At 41.5% G+C, this 16,191-nt stretch overlaps 2 protein-coding genes across 2 annotated transcripts; both read right to left on the bottom strand.

Moving 5' to 3' along the window:
* Positions 1-352: 352 nt before the first annotated feature.
* On the bottom strand, positions 353-5,150 carry LOC308094881 (uncharacterized protein; the record flags this gene model as incomplete). The annotated part of the gene is made up of 6 exons (XM_080441704.1): positions 353-1,249; positions 1,341-1,488; positions 2,585-2,741; positions 3,177-3,508; positions 4,310-4,475; positions 5,141-5,150. 6 exons carry the CDS (start codon positions 5,148-5,150, stop codon positions 776-778), a joined length of 1,287 nt encoding a protein of 428 aa, XP_080297830.1. The 3' UTR covers positions 353-775.
* Positions 5,151-7,142: 1,992 nt separating this feature from the next.
* On the bottom strand, positions 7,143-15,805 carry LOC308095148 (uncharacterized protein). Its single transcript, XM_080442093.1, has 6 exons — positions 15,740-15,805; positions 14,664-14,829; positions 9,915-10,228; positions 9,176-9,335; positions 7,992-8,121; positions 7,143-7,892 (listed from the first exon to the last, which is right to left on the bottom strand). The coding sequence occupies exons 1-6, from the start codon at positions 15,747-15,749 to the stop codon at positions 7,422-7,424; spliced, it is 1,251 nt and encodes a 416-aa protein (XP_080298219.1). The 5' UTR covers positions 15,750-15,805; the 3' UTR covers positions 7,143-7,421.
* Between the last annotated feature and the right edge of the window lie 386 nt (positions 15,806-16,191).

The raw sequence follows: 16,191 nt of genomic DNA, 5'->3' as shown, positions 1-16,191 counted from the left end.
CTGTCATGACAGAGGTCTCTCTCTGATTTATAGAGCTGTGCGTCGATTAGATTGATGCACAACAGGTGTGCAGTCACACCCAGCTCAGAGCCCACTTAGTTTGGACCCAGGCCAGGTGTGACCTCCTTAATCAGCCATGACCCACACACCACATACCAAACTGAAGCAAACACGGCCCACACTGCATAATTCTTGCTGTTGTATTGCAAAAAGCATTTATCCAAAAAATACTAAATGCTACAAGATTAACATTTTGTTGAAAACATGTATTTGTCATACAAATGATACTGTGTCAGAAATTGTACTGTCACTCTGACATTAGCACATATCAAATTCACAAAGTCATAGAAAAACAGACTCTCCCAGGAGGTATAAATCGGTTAATGACTTGAACGCAGTTTAAGGGTCCAGTACGTGTAGATACTAACATAAAAATTTGCTCTGGTTGGTAGTTGACAAGGTGGGTCTATCGAAATGATGAAGAAAAGCTATCAACTGAGCCTTCTGATGTACAGTTACATCTGTGACAAAATGTATGGAAACAATAAAGCAAAGCTATCAACTGAGCCTTCTGATGTACTGTTACATCGGCGACAAAATGTAAACAATAAAGTCAAGCTATCAACTAACCTTTCTGATGTACAGTTACATCTGTAACAAAATGTATGCAAACAATAAAGCAAAGCTATCAACTGACCCTTCTCACATCTGTGACAAAATGTAATGTAGTATGGAAACAAAGTAAAGCTATCAATTGACCTTTTCTGATTTACAGTTACATCTGTGACAGAACGTGTGGCAGGAAAACATCTCTATAAAATGTTTCCAGAGTGTGAATTTTGTTTACACCCCATGTTGGGTCTTTGGCCACTTCTAGGATGACTAGGTCAAGAGGGGTCCAGATGACCAGGTCACAACTGCTAGCTCCACTCAGGTGTAGGGTGCCCTGGATCTGGTGCCAGTAGTTAGATTTATGTTTTCGTTTTAGCGTCAGGTCACCAGTCACCTCATCTAACTGCAGATAGAAATCCCTAATCTCTGCTGCTGCCTGCCTGACGGTCTTTTCTCTGGCTGACCATGGACACTTGACCTCAATGATGCGATCACCACCAGACACCGTCCCATCTGGAGATGCTCCAAGCAGGCCGCTCTCAGACAAGAACACTCCTCTCTCCTGGATACGCCTCCCTGTGAGCTGCACGTATTGCTGCTTTGCCCTTGTCTCGTGGCGGATTCCCCATTTAATTGCCTTGAAAGAAAAACGTTGCCAGTTATTTTTTTACGGTTTTCTTAGGAACACAGAGATACATTAAGTAAAACAAATAAAACATACTACTTACTTTAGATCGTGTTTTGAGGGGGTATTGGTCACGCAGGGTTTTGAACAAGGAAGGAGGGTAAGGACTGCCCGTTGTGGAATGCCGTGCAACTGCTATCAAGACCGAACCAAAGTTGCTTGAAGTGATCCGGTTCTTACGATATGCTGACCTGGTTTTATATAAGAAAACAGAAATTAGAGAGGTAGTTTAGCCAAATAATTATAATAATAATAATAATTTCACTTGTCCATTAATATCGGCCACGTCCATTCAGTGCCCGCCCCGAACGGCACTCAAACTTGTGATGTGATAATGAACTTGAAGTTGAAGCATTAAGCCTGATTTACAATTCGTCATAGGACAGTGTCGTGCACCAGGAGAAAAAAAAGAGCCAATCTACAAGCTCACAATGCATCACACTTGTAGATTGGCCTTTTCCGGTGCGTGACACCATCGAAGGACGGAGTATAAATTAGGTGTTACTCTGGCTACCTGTCTGTCTGTGTGTGGACGGGTACCCGTCTGTCTATGTGTGTGTGTGGACGGGTACCTCAGGAACACACTGGCTGTCCCTGTTGAAATTATGTGCACAGACGAGAGACGAGCGCTACCAGTAGACTGTTGTTAACTTTCTGACTGCGGTGCTAGTGCAGAAGACAGGTACAGGAAGCAATGAGGGACAATGCAGACGGCAGCTACGGCAGGAGGCTCAGTACAAAACGTGAAGCAGCAACACTACATAACACCTTCTGAACGCGACCCAACTGCATTCTGGATCCGGCGATGTCAGCACCGCGCTGACCATACGCATGTCCGCGTGCACACGACTTGCTGGTCAATCGCTTCAGGAGCATGCAGTAGCGATGCTTTTAAACACTTCTATTAATGAAGACATATTCCACATTCTCTTCATTACCTGGTTGTTGAGGTGCATTTACATCTGCGAGACTGACAAGGCAGGCATGTTATTATGAGTGACGTGATTGACTCGATATTAATATTAATGTGATGTGATGGGAGGTATGATCTTGGGTGCATCATGAGATCGCCCATCGTGTTTCCACTCGCTCGTTTGGCAGAGAAGCTTGCCCTTTACAAAAAGAAACCAAAAATACACAGCGAAGGAAGGCATACTAAAACAGTGCGGTCTAGAGAGGATTAAGATACACAAATAGCCAAATAAAAAAACCACAGACACATACAGTAAAATAAAACAGAAAAAGTAACACGAGCATGGCACTGCCTCTATTCATGATCTTTCTTACCATAAGGGGTTCCTCCATTGCCCAACGGTGTCTGCCTCAATCTTCCTCTTCTCCAGGTTGGTGACAGAGAGCTTTGACAGCACATACCCAGCCTTGTGCTGAGCCCGGGCATAACCAGCGCTGGCCACCACCCAGTCAAATGTCTCCACGGGTCCAGCTGAAACGAAAATAACAAAAAAATAAGTAATAGAATTTAAGGTTATACCCGAACTAACCTGCCTTTCATCACCATTATAATGGTTATGTCTGGGTGTACATATTCCAAACCTTTCCCTTTTTAGGTGCGTTATTTGATGAAAGTGGATGTTTCTACCCCACTAAAATAAAATACAAATGGACTGTGGAAAAAATTACAAAAATGGTGTGCAAAGGAGCATCTAATTGAAACCACCCGACACAAAAACATCTTCAACCCTCCCACATACATGTTCAACCCTCCCACATACAAACACAAACACATAAGATGATTGGAACTCTGGGCTACCGTTCATATTTGACCCCAATATTACGTTTTTGTTAGATTTTGGCTCATTAAATTGTGATAGTACAAAAGCTAAGCAACATCTAAAATAAAGCGACTGTTTGTCCTCACCACAGATGCCCTCTCTGCACGCCTGACACAGAGCTGACTCATGAAGTCTGGCCACTGGCCGCTCATCATCATCATCAGTTTCAAACACTCTGAAATGGTCATCTTCGTAGCATTTCTTCTGTATCTTCCCAAACAGGTTCTCCAGGGCGTCTGTCACTTCTCCTTCTGAAAAGCCCGGGAGGGCGAACCCGGCATCAGGGCAGCGTTTGCAGGCCTGCCCATAGGGCCTCATGATCACCGCCCCGCTGTCGTCCCTGCTCCGCAGCCGGTAGCGAAACGAGACCACCGCGTTGTGCGAGCTCCATTTGCTGGAGCAGCGGCTACAGCAGAACCTGTGGGAGGTTGGAGGGAGACACAGCAGAGACGACGTTCACATCAATCAATGAACTCAAGTAAAGAATATTAGAAATATACCAGTAAATCACACACAGGGACGATGGCCTAGCACATACACTATACTGAAGGGGGAAAAAATCGAATAGTCACCCCATGAAGACTTGAATTCATGGATATTGTTTAGTTTTTGTCACATTCCTAAGCCAATAATTTGATGACCAGCGGACCGGTAGGCAGCGGTTCCGGTAGGAGACACAAAGGAGACTCTTTATTGTACCGCTGCCGGTCATCAAATTATTGGCTTAGGAATGCGACAATAAATATAAAAATATCCATGAATTCAAGTCTCCATGGGGTGATTAATCGATAGGAAAAAAAGTATTTTTGGGGGGTGAACTATCCCTTTAATAAGACTGATACAGCATTAGCCTTGGGTCAAGAGAGTCTTTTATTTGATCAAGTCCGACATTTGCTTATGTATAAGCAAAACATGTCAGACACGATCAAATACATCTATGATAGTCTCTTGATCCCAGGCTAAGCCCATTAAGACCTGGAACGCATCTGTGTCACTTTAGATTTCTTTGGCTATTCAAAAATAGCAGATATACAAGCCCATAGCACGGCACCGAGTGCCGCGCTATGGGCTTGTAGATCTGCTATTTTTGAAAAATCGTGAACAAATATTTTTCAGATTTTTTTCAAAAAACTGTTAGGATTTAGAAAACATTTTTAAGAATCGCCTCTGGTCTTAATGGGCTAATACAGTATGAATAAACATTGTGCATACTGTGTACCTCCCAGAGGCCCAGTGCTTGTAGACCTTCCATCCTCTCCTCTGCTCCTCGGTGGAGATGCTGTATGTCTGGCTGTAGTTAAAGTTCAGACTCCACTGGTCTTCAGTGTCCAGCTCTGAGTCCAGCATGTCATCAAAGCTGTCCAGCCACTGTGAGGGAACCCAGGCTGTACAAGAGACACATAAAACATATTATTACACACATTAACCAACAATTAACCAACACACATGAACCCCCCCCCTTGCATAGGCCTGCCTTTGAATTGAATTGAATACTTTATTAGAAGTTTGCAGAAAAAAGCACATGAAAGTACAGTTCAATACAAGGTCAGCTAATAGGAATGGAAAAAACCCAAGAAAGCCATTGGCTTGTTTCCATTGGGGTCCTTGCTTTGTACTCAATGCATAGACATTAAATGACAGACAGATATGTACACTATTATGCAGAACATTCTTTAAACAGTTTAAAGGTAAGAAAAATAAGAAATATGTACAATAAACAGTTCGAGGGGGGGAGGCTATTTTCTATAAAATAGATTAATTTGGGCGAAGAAATAGCACATCATCACGCGCCACAAAGCTTATGTATTGATGTACCTAGCCATGGTTCATGTTTCAGGGCTATGATGTACCACAAGGTTTAAGTGATTATTGGGCCTAAACATTATAATCTAGGCTAACTGACGAGATTATGAAGTTGAAGAAAATATGTTTCCTTCATCGTCGTGCAGTATTTATTTAAAACAGTTAATAACAATGAATTATATGATTTAAGTAGGATGATAATCATGAACTATAATGTCTGTATATTCTTTGATTTACAGTAGCCTACCTCTGTTCATTGTTCAGGTTGAGGTTATAAAGACTTTAGGAGAAAATCGTCGTCAAATGAATGAAAAGGCCTGGAAGTTTTCCTACAGCTGATGGTGGTTTTCAGGTGGTTTCCACTGTCAGATGTTCTGCTTAAATCTCTTTAATAGACTCACATCTCCCCTCTAGTGTTCAAAGCAAGGAAATGCATTAATGGATGAATCGAAACGATCATTCATGTCCATGAAAAGTTCAGTCAAGCAGATGAATTGAATGAAAAGTGTATTTCTTTCCCTGCAAAATCCGTCGCAAACCTTTTGCTTTCACTTTCCATTCCAAGCATCTCTGCCACATACAGACACAGCCAGCTATAACTGTCTCTGACAGTCAGAGCAGAGCACCAACCCCCATTCACAATATCATGCATGACATCATAAAAGAGTCCTCAACAGTGATTAAAGGACAATGTTATCTAGAAGACCATTGGTGACCCCCAGGGGTCCTTGAGGGAGTTCCAGGGGGTCCCCAGCTAAATGATGGATAGTATAGGAACCAAATGGAACTCTCTGAGTTACATTAATATACATTGGGGTCCCAGATATATAAATGCCATTACATGGGGGTCTGTAGCCTAATGCATGTCAAACGGGGGGTCCTTGAAATCAAAATGGTTGAGAATCAGAATCACTGCTAGAGCCGTAAAAATATTCTCTTAATATGGGGGTCCCTGGCGTATCTTTTCAAATGGGGGTCCGCGGGCTAATAAGTCTCAATTTGGGGGTCCTTGACATGAAAAGGTTTGAGAACTACTGATATAGACCAGGCTCTCAAACATTTTCGTGTCAAGGACCCCCAAATTGGCTGTGGAGTGGACCCCTTTTGAAAACATTTTGTGCCAGGGACCCCGGCGTAAGAGAATATTTACATTAAATGTTTTCATAATTAGTATGTTTAATTATAATTTTTAAAGATGTTTAAGTCTAAAACAGGATTAAACTGATTTTGATGCTATATGACACATTTAGCTGGGGACCCCCTGGAACCCCTTCAAGGACCCCACTGATTTAGACTGGTATAGAAGTGGTGGCCATACCAGCCCAGAAACTATTAAACTGTTATATCTTAGTATCCTACTGACACAAAAAGTGTTGTTGTGTTCTAAAGCATTTAAACACAAAATGTTTGTATGTTTTAATCATGTAAAAATAAATGAGAGGGGCGCAATTATATTAACATTATGTAATTACTTTGTAGAAAGCATGTCATTACTTTGTTAAAAAGAGATAGTGTAGAGGGGCCATAGTATACTAGGGGACCATTTTCACGTCGGGATACACATTTGATCCAATCAGAAGAGAGAACTCATACAGGATACAGGATAAACAAGTGAAATTGGAAGTGATGACACAAATAAATGAGCAGACAGAATTGGAACTGGAACATTATCAAATTGAATGATAAATGGGTACTCTGACCTGATTGGAATTGGCAACCCACCTGAACATTTATTTTCTATTTTAAGTTTTTTTTAAAAACATAAATAAACACAAATTAACATCTTCTGTGTCACTATGTGTTATTAAAGATAACAAGACTGGAAATAACACCCCACAATTCTTGCTGTTTGTACTGCAGAAAGCATTTGATCAAAAAACAATGATGCCACCAGATTAACATTTTGTTGAAAACATTTATTTCTCAAACAAATGCTACTGTGCCAGAAATTGTACAGTCACTCTGACATTAGCACATATAAAATTCACAAAGTCAAAGGAAAACAGACTCTCATGGTATAAATCGGTTAAGTCAAGTCAAATGTATTTATATAGCACATTTAAAAACAACAGCAGCTGACCCAAAGTGCTTTCCAAAACACGAGCAAAAAATAGACCTTAGTCTATTCACAAAGCAGACCCATCAAGACCGGGAAAAAATCTGTGTCAGTTAAGATTCTTGCGTTGATGTACAAGCTTGTATGAGCTTGTACATCTGCTATTTTTGAATTTTTTTTAAACATCTTGAAAGTGTGAGAACAACTGATTAAGAAGGCATTTGTAGAATCGGCCTCAGGGTCCGGTGAGTGTAGATACCATCATAAAAATGTTGGTAGTTGACATGGTGGGTCTATCGAAATGATAAAGAAAAGCTATCAACTGACCTTTCTGATGTACAGTTACATCTGTGACAAAATGTATGGAAACAATGTAAAGCTATCAATTGATCTTTCTGATGACGGAATGTATGGAAGCAATAAAGCAAAGATATCAACTGGCCCTTCTGATGCAGTTACATCAGTGAGAGGGCTAGGGTAGAATGTGTGGTAGGAAAACATCTTTATAAAATGTTTCCAGAATGCCAATATTTAACGGAGCCCATGTTGGGTCTTTGGGCACTTGCAGGATTTCTAGGGCAAGAGGGGTCCAGATGACCAGGTCACAACTGTTAGCTCCACTCAGGTGTAGGTTGCCCTGGATCTGGTGCCAGTAGTTGAAGCCAGTTATATGATGTTTGTTTAGCATCAGGGCACCAGTCTTATCTAACTGCAGATAGAAATCCCTAATCTCTCTTGCTGCCTGCCCGACGGTCATTTCCCTGGCTGACCATGGACACTTGACCTCAATGATGCGATCACCATCGTACACCGTACCATCTGGAGATGCTCCAAGCAGGCCGCTCTCAGACAAGAACACTCCTCTCTCCTGGATATGTGTCTTTGTGAGCTGCATGTATTGCTGCTTTGCCCGTGGCTCATTGCGGATTCCATATTGTACTGCCTTGAAAGAAAGATGTTGCCAGTTATTATTAACTGTTTTCTAGGGAACACAGAAACATACAGTATGTTTAAAAACAATAACGTATTACCCACTACTTACTTCATTTCGACTGAGGTCGTATTGTCCAAGCAGGGTTTTGAATAAGGAAGGAGGGTAAGATCTTCGCCTAACTGCTGCCAAGACTTCGCCAAATTTGCTTGCAGTGAGACGATTCTTACGATATGCAAACCTGTTATTATAAAGAAACCAGAAATTAGGGACATTGTGGAATACATTAATTGTGTCACTTCTCCATTAATTTGGCAACCCATAGTAAAAAAAAAAAGGAAAAACAGCACCCTGTGCATTTTTTTCTTTCTTAATCTGTTCTTGAGAGATTACTTCTCCATTAACTGGCATTTGAACAGCGGCCAAGTCCATTCCAGTCTCGAAAGGGCACTCAACAATTTTTTTCCAATCTACTCTTATGATGATCTATTTTATAAGCATTTTGTGAGAGCTTGTATGGTAAATAAAAACAATAAAAAACCTACCCTCTTTTACACTTTTAAACTTGTGATGTGATAATGAACTTGAAGTTGACCTTGACTTGTAGACTCACCAAAGCATTAAGTCTGATTTACAACTTGTTGTACGATGGTGTCACGCGGTGGGAAAAGATCCGATCTACAAAACCGTAATGCATCGCGCGCGCAACGCGTTGGGAGCTCGTAGATCGTCTTTTGCCGGTGCGCCACACCATCGAAGGACTGAGTATAAATTAGGCGTTACTCCGGCTACCCGTCTGTCTGTGTGTGTGGACGGGTACCTCGGGAACACACTGGCTGTCCCTGCTGTAACATATTTATATGTGTAATGATTAGAGACTAGACTGTTAACTTTCTGACTGCTGTGCTGGTGCAGAAGACAGGTACAGGGAGCAATGAGGGACAATGCAAACGGCAGGTACGGAGGCTCCATACAAAACGTGGAGCAACAATACATTAGACCTGCAGAACGCGACCCGACTGCCTGTCACCTTTCTGGATCCGGTGATGTCAGCACTGTGCTGACCAATGACCATACGCATGTCCGTGCGCACACGACTTGCTGGTCAATCACGCGGCAGCGATGCTTTTTAACACTTCTATTAACGGCTCCACAACAAATACACTGTTTTACATGCATGGATTACACAGATTATGAAGACGTTCCACATTCTCTTCATTTCCTGATGGTTGAGGTGCATAGGTGTGTGTAGGTTATTTTGAGTGATGTAATTCGATATTAATGACCTTTCTTACCATAACCGGTTCCTGTGTTGCCCAACGGTGTCTGTCTCAATCTTCTGCCTCTTCTCCAGGTTGGTGACAGAGAGCTTTGACAGCACATACCCAGCCTTGTGCTGAGCCCGGGCATAACCAGCGCTGGCCACCACCCAGTCAAATGTCTCCACGGGTCCAGCTGAAATGAAAATAACTAAAATTAGCAATAGTATTTAAAGCAACTTTTCTCTTCTAACCCGGATTTGAACCCGGTTTCCTACGCAATTCTGAAATTTTTACTGTTGAGCTATTAGAGCCTGCCTGCTTGCTCAGGGGATAAATTGAATCTTGACCATCAGGTCAAAATTTGTGTCAGATCCTGTGTCTAGGTGAGCTTTGACACTATCTAAATGTCTCAATAGAAGAGCAGGGAGTCCCCAATTGTATAAGTTATATTGTACGGCCAATTATCACAATTTTAAAGGCGCACTTGATTTATTCCAAGTCTTTCACTTTTTAGGTGTGTTATCTACCCCCCCCCCCCAAAAAAAATTTAACAGTGGAATAAATAGTGTGCAAAACAGCATCTAAATTAAACCGTCCCACACAAAACATTTTCAACCCTACCACATACAAACACAAACACATAAGATCATTTGAACTCTGGGCTACCGTTCATATTTGACCCCATTATTAAGTTTTTGTTAGATTTTTGCTTATTAAATTGTAATTACAAAAGTTCAGCAACATCTAAAATAAAGCGTCTATTTGTCCTCACCACAGATGCCCTCTCTGCACGCCTGACACAGAGCTGACTCATGACGTCTGGCCACTGGCCGCTCATCCTCCTCATCATCGTCATCATCGTAGCAGTTCCTCTGTATCTTCTCAAACAGCTTCTCCAGGGCGTCTGTCACTTCTCCTTCTGAAAAGCCCGGGAGGTAGAACCCGGCATCAGGGCAGCGCCGGCAGGCCTGCCCGTAGGGCCTCATGATCACCGTCCCGCGGTCGTCCCCGCTCCGCAGCCGGTAGCGAAACAAGACCACCACGTTGTGCGAGCTCCATTTGTTGAAGCAGTGGCTACAGCGGAACCTGTGGGAGGTTGGAGGGAGACAGCAGAGACAACATTCACATCAGTCAATGAATGTCAGTAATATATACCGGTCAATCACACACAGAGATGAATAACCCAGAGTGCTCAACTTTCTGCTTTCCAGGACGGGGTCTCAAAAACAGGGCTTTAAGAGCCATATGGTTTCTGTTTGTTTTCTACGACGTCACTGCGTCTGCAGGGCGCGGTCAAAGCCAAGGTTGCCTAGGTACTTAACAGGGTCTGCAATCAAGCGCAGGTGTTGCTTGTGTTGTGGCAGAGGCACACGGTTTTTGACGGTGTTATTCCCGTGCGTTTAAGTGTTTAAGTTTAATTGTATTTATTAATTTGTATGCTTATGTGACGACCATGTTGACAGAGAATAAAAGCTTTTCGTTTATGAACTTCACAGACTTTCAGTTTTTATAGAGCACACGTCTTAACTTAGTCCCTGGCCATAGGCAACCAGTTGTGCCAGAATTACAGGACTTTTGAAACTACAAGGGACCCTTTTTAAGATCCCTGAAGAGGATATTTAACCCTTTTTTTGCAATGGGGGGTTTAATAACATTTCCCGACCACAACCAGTCCCTCCTCCTCTTCTGCCTATAAAAACAAAAGCCAAAGCGAGGGCAATGTTTCTCCTCTTGTCAATCAACATGGCCATTGCAACATAGGGTGTTGATAGCCTAGGCCAGTGGTTCTCAAACTTTTTCATGTCAAGGACCCCCAAAATGATATGTATTTGGCCGCGGACCCCCATCTCAAAATGTTTTGTTCCAGGGACCCACTCAGAAGCAAAGATTTGAGTTACAAATGTTCGCTTTAAAAAATTTATATATTCAAAGATATGCACAAACTTTCATGATTTTTCAAAAATAGCAGATCTACAAGCTCATAGATCTGCTATTTTTGAATGGCCAAAGTATAAAAGGTTAAAGTGGTTCAAATTATTGCAATGCTATATTAACACATTTTGCTGGGGACCCCCTGGAACGCCCCCACGGACCCCTGGGGGTCCCCGGACCCCACTGTGAGAACCAATGGCCTAGGCAATTTACAAGGCTAAAAAACAGTCACATGATGCCCACTTTTTTTCTTTACTTTTTTTCAGTAGATAAAGCGTTCTTTCCTCATAAAAGGTGGATAGTGTGAACTTATTTAGTTTCACAGTTTTTGAATATACTCAGTCATAGACAAATAATTCCTGCCAGCTCAAGCATGATCTGAACATTTCTGTTCACAAGGGCATTTGGTTAAAGTTGCAAAGTGATAGCCAAGCACAAGCACATACACGACTGATATGTTTTCATATTTTAATGTGAGTTGAGGAAGTTTGGCACAGGACTGGACCTGTCCTGGATGCAGGACCGTTTGCCGAGGTGGAATTAAGCATGAACGTGCGTGCACATGCACATACATATGTACGTGTCAGAATAGTTTAAACTTTACAGGTTTGTCTCCACTACCCATCTTTAATAACTAACATTACAGTGTGCTACATTATTGTTTTAAGTTCAATTTTAAACCTGACTTTCATTGTTGTGAACCCTCAACTTTCACAACATAATTCATGTCAGACTATAGAGACACACGGGGACTACAAATTTCACGCCCACTTTTGAGACAGCGCCGCTACTCGAGGTCCGTTAGAACGATGAACTGCAGCTGCCAATGCAATCCCTATGAGAGGATATGAGAATTAGCCTACTTTTGAAATATTCGTACATTAACTGGAGACGATATTGATTTAAATAAAAATATGTTTCCAAATGTATGGAGTGTCTTTGTCAACATATCTTCTTGTTTTCTTAATAGTTGATGTGTTTCACATTTAATTTGCCACTTTAACGAGTTACCCATAATGCTAACACAGCAGAGGGTAGACAGCAGACAGGCATTTCAGTGACATCACTGTCTTTACGAGCGCCGAGCGCCGACCGACAGCGTACCCACTGTAGAGGCAGGAGAGGCAGTCGCCTGCCCAACTAAGATCTCGCCTCCCCTAAAAAAAAAAATAACCCGAAAATGTGTCATTGCGTGCTTAATGTCCTCAAAGTCACGCATCCAACAAGCTTTGAACTGAGCAGATTGGACCTTCTGTTCCAGAGATAATGACCAAAACCTATTGAAAACGTCCACTTTCGCCAGTTTTCTGGGTATTGAAAACCTCAAGGGATGCGTCCGTGATGCGACCACTTAAAGTCTGGATCTCCGATGCTAGCGGTTTTGACATACTGATGGAGTATATTATAGTATATTGTGGGTAGTATATCGAGATGAAAGATATGGGACATTAAAAAGGACAAATTAAACAAATGGGACAGATTATTAGAACACAAAAAAAATCGCTACAGCCTCAGTAGTTAACCAGTGAAATGACGGTATTTTACAATGCCTCTCATAGAGATTGCATTGAGAGCTGCAGTTCATCGTTCTAACGGACCCCGAGTGTCAAAAGTGGGCGTGGATTTGTAGGCCTTCCGCTTCCGGCCGTGTGTCTCTATGAGAGCAGCTGTATCTGTGGTTTCCTGTCTCTCTTTAAAAACAACACAAACGCTGATCAAACTGAACGTCCCAGCTGAGAGGGCGAGGAGTGCTGTCTGGTAAGTTACCCGACAACCACGTGATTTCTTGGAAATCTGAAGAGGTGAAAGTTAGGCACTAAAAGGCAGCCTTCATCAACCGTTCTGGCAAAACACACCATGTGGGGGTGGAGAATACATGCTTCTTAACCACTCTAACTCTGAGCATTCTAGCAGGTGAAAACAGCAGATCTACAAGCTCACGGCGCGTTGCAACAGCAACACATTGTGAACTCGTAGATCGGCTATTTTCGGCAATGACTGAATAGAGTAGAGACAAACACAGGAGGGGGCCTGGTATTCATTGAGATGCATATTACATGTGGAAAGTAAGGATCACGACCACACATTTACAGAGTGCTCCACATAGCTTATAGCAGCGGGATCCAGGGGATCCCCAGCAAAACTTTAAGATAATATAGCATATATACAGCAACTTTAAACCTAAATACATACTGTAGGCCATTTGAAAATAGCTGATGATCTACAAGCTCACAACATGTCGCGATGTGACATGTTGTGAACTTGTGCTCTTTTTTAAAAACCTTGACATTTTTTGGGGATCATTTCTTTTACATTTTAACCACACTAATATTGTATGGGGGTCTCTGGCACAAAATATCATCTGATGGGGGTCCACGGTCAAATACATATGAATTGGGGGTCCTTGACATGAAAACCCACTCTCTTATAGCATCTATGGACCATGCTGGAAATGAATCACCATTCACGTACCAATGTACAGTACCATTGCATCATCCTTTATCATAACAAAGAAGAAGCAGAAGAATGGCCTAACATTCAAGAGGGAAAACAAGGGGCCGTGATATTGGTGCCATGTTTGTTAATAAGACTGATACAGTATTTGAGTCGTTCCGATACCGATACCAGTATCGGAAGAGCTGCCGTTACTGCCTAAAAGGCTGGTATCGGTGAGTATGTTAGTCTGTGCCATTCTGATACCATGTAATTTATCACATGATGATATTTCATCAATTATTTAGTATTTTGAACGCTTCAGTTGAGGTTGCACTACTGGTTTATACTCTTATTGTACTATTGATATTATTATTTGACTAACTTGTAGCTGTACATTAACAATTATTAGTGGAATTTGTATTTATTCCTACTAGATCTGTGGTTCTCAAACTTTTTAATTTCAAGGACCACCATAAGAGTTACAGGCCTGTAAGGGTTCATTTGGAACCCCCTCACGGAACCCAGAGAGTTCCTGGACCCCACTCTGAGAGCCACTTCTTTTCTTTTTAAATTACTATTAAATTATAATTAGTCTTTATAAATCTATATGATAGTCAGCAGTGGTGGAAAGTAACTAAGTACATTTACTTAAGTACTGTACTTAAGTACAATTTTGAGGTATTTGTACTTTACTTGAGTATTTCCAATTTCCAATACTTTTACTTCTACTCCACTACATCTCAGAGGCAAATATTGTACTTTTACTCCACTACAATTAGTAGTTACTTTTCAGATATAAATTATTACATTATGAAACATGCATTAACCACTTCAGCCCTATTTTATACCTAGGCTATTTGAAAATAGCCGATCTACAAGCTCACAAAGCGTCGCATCGCGACGCGTTGTGAGCTTGTAGATCTGCTATTTTCAAATATTTTAGTACTTTTACTTTTGGTACTTTAAGTACATTTTGATGCCAATACTTCTGTACTTTTACTCAAGTAAATTTGGAATTCTGGACTTTAACTTGTAACGGAGTATTTTGATATTGCAGTATTGGTACTTTTACTTAAGTAAAGAATTTGAGTACTTTTTCCACCACTGATAGTCAGTAGCCTATGAATGTAAAAATGCATGGTGCATACTGTACCTCCCAGAGGCCCAGTGCTTGTAGACCTTCCATCCTCTCCTCTGCTCCTCGGTGGAGATGCTGTATGTCTGGCTGTAGTTAAAGTTCAGACTCCACTGGTCTTCAGTGTCCAGCTCTGAGTCCAGCATGTCATCAAAGCTGTCCAGCCACTGTGAGGGAACCCAGGCTGTACAAGAGACACATAAAACATATTATTACACACATTAACCACACACATGAACACTTGCATAGTTGCATTGGCCTGCCTGATACTGTAACAGGCGGAAATCGTCAAAACACCTGTCGAAAATAGATTAATTTGAGCGAAAATATGCATTTTTTTTGGCACATCTACCCAGAAACACGACTGTCATATCATGACAGTCACGGCGCAACTTGTTCCTGGTTTTGGCACTTTCTCCATTTTACAACCCGTACATCTAGATAAACGTTCTGATTTCAAATATAAAGTGCTGACCCCACGGCCATGGATGTAACAAGTTGAAACGCATGGGTCTACGCGTACCCGTATCTTCCGTATTGTTCAATAAAAGCATTTTAATCCGATCGGTGGCTATTTTCTCAAAATGTCCTTCGTATGCCTTCAACTACGCGACCCTATCGGTTGGGAGGTGTATTGCACTTTGATACACGATAACTCTATGAGAAAATGGCCACCAATCGGATTAAAATGCTTTTTATTGAACAATACGGAAGATACGGGTACTTAGACCCAGGCGTTTCAACTTGTTACATCCATGGCCGTGGGGTCAGCACTTTATATTTGAAATCAAAACGTTTATGTAGATGTACGGGTTGTAAATAGAGAAAATGCCAAAACCAGGAACAAGTTGCGCCATGACGCTTGTGACAGACGAGCGTCATGTGAATTGTGAACCATGGCTACACTTAGGCCTACGGCACAATGCTTATTTATGATGTACCACAAACTAAGTTTAAGTGATTATTATTAGGCCTAATCATTATAAGAGGCTAACTGACAGGCTAGATTATTTTAGTATTTAAAACAGTTACAGTTATGAGGATGATCATCATGAACTAAATGTCTGTATATTCTTTGATTTACAGTATCCTACCTCTGTTCATTGTTCAAGATGAGGTTTTAAAGATTTTAGGAGAAAATCGTCTTCAATGAATAAAAAGGCGTCGAAGTTTTCCTGCAGCTGATGAATGAATGAATGAATGAAAGAGTCTTGAGTTCTTCCTGGTGGTTTCAGGTGGTTTCCATAAGTTTGATGTTCTGCTTAAATCCGTAACATCCGTTATATTATATCATAGACGCACATCTCCCCTCTAGTGTCCAACGCGAGGAAATGCATTTATTTTAGTTAATAATCGAAACGATCATCCAAGTCGATGTAAAGTTCAGAATAAAGTTATAGTAGCATATAGTAGCCAAGCAGCTGAATTGAATGAAACGCGTGTTCTGCTGAATCCCTGCAAAATTTTAGCTTTCACTTTCCACTCCAAGCATCTCTCTCTGGCACCAAGGCTGCAGCCAGATAACAGAGAACAAACAAACCTCCAT

This window comes from Gymnoscopelus braueri (genome assembly GCF_963280865.1).
Source record: "Gymnoscopelus braueri genome assembly, chromosome: 11".
NCBI lineage: Eukaryota > Metazoa > Chordata > Actinopteri > Myctophiformes > Myctophidae > Gymnoscopelus > Gymnoscopelus braueri.
Note: the sequence above shows the minus strand (reverse complement) of the source record. Positions and strands in the feature narration are given on the sequence as shown.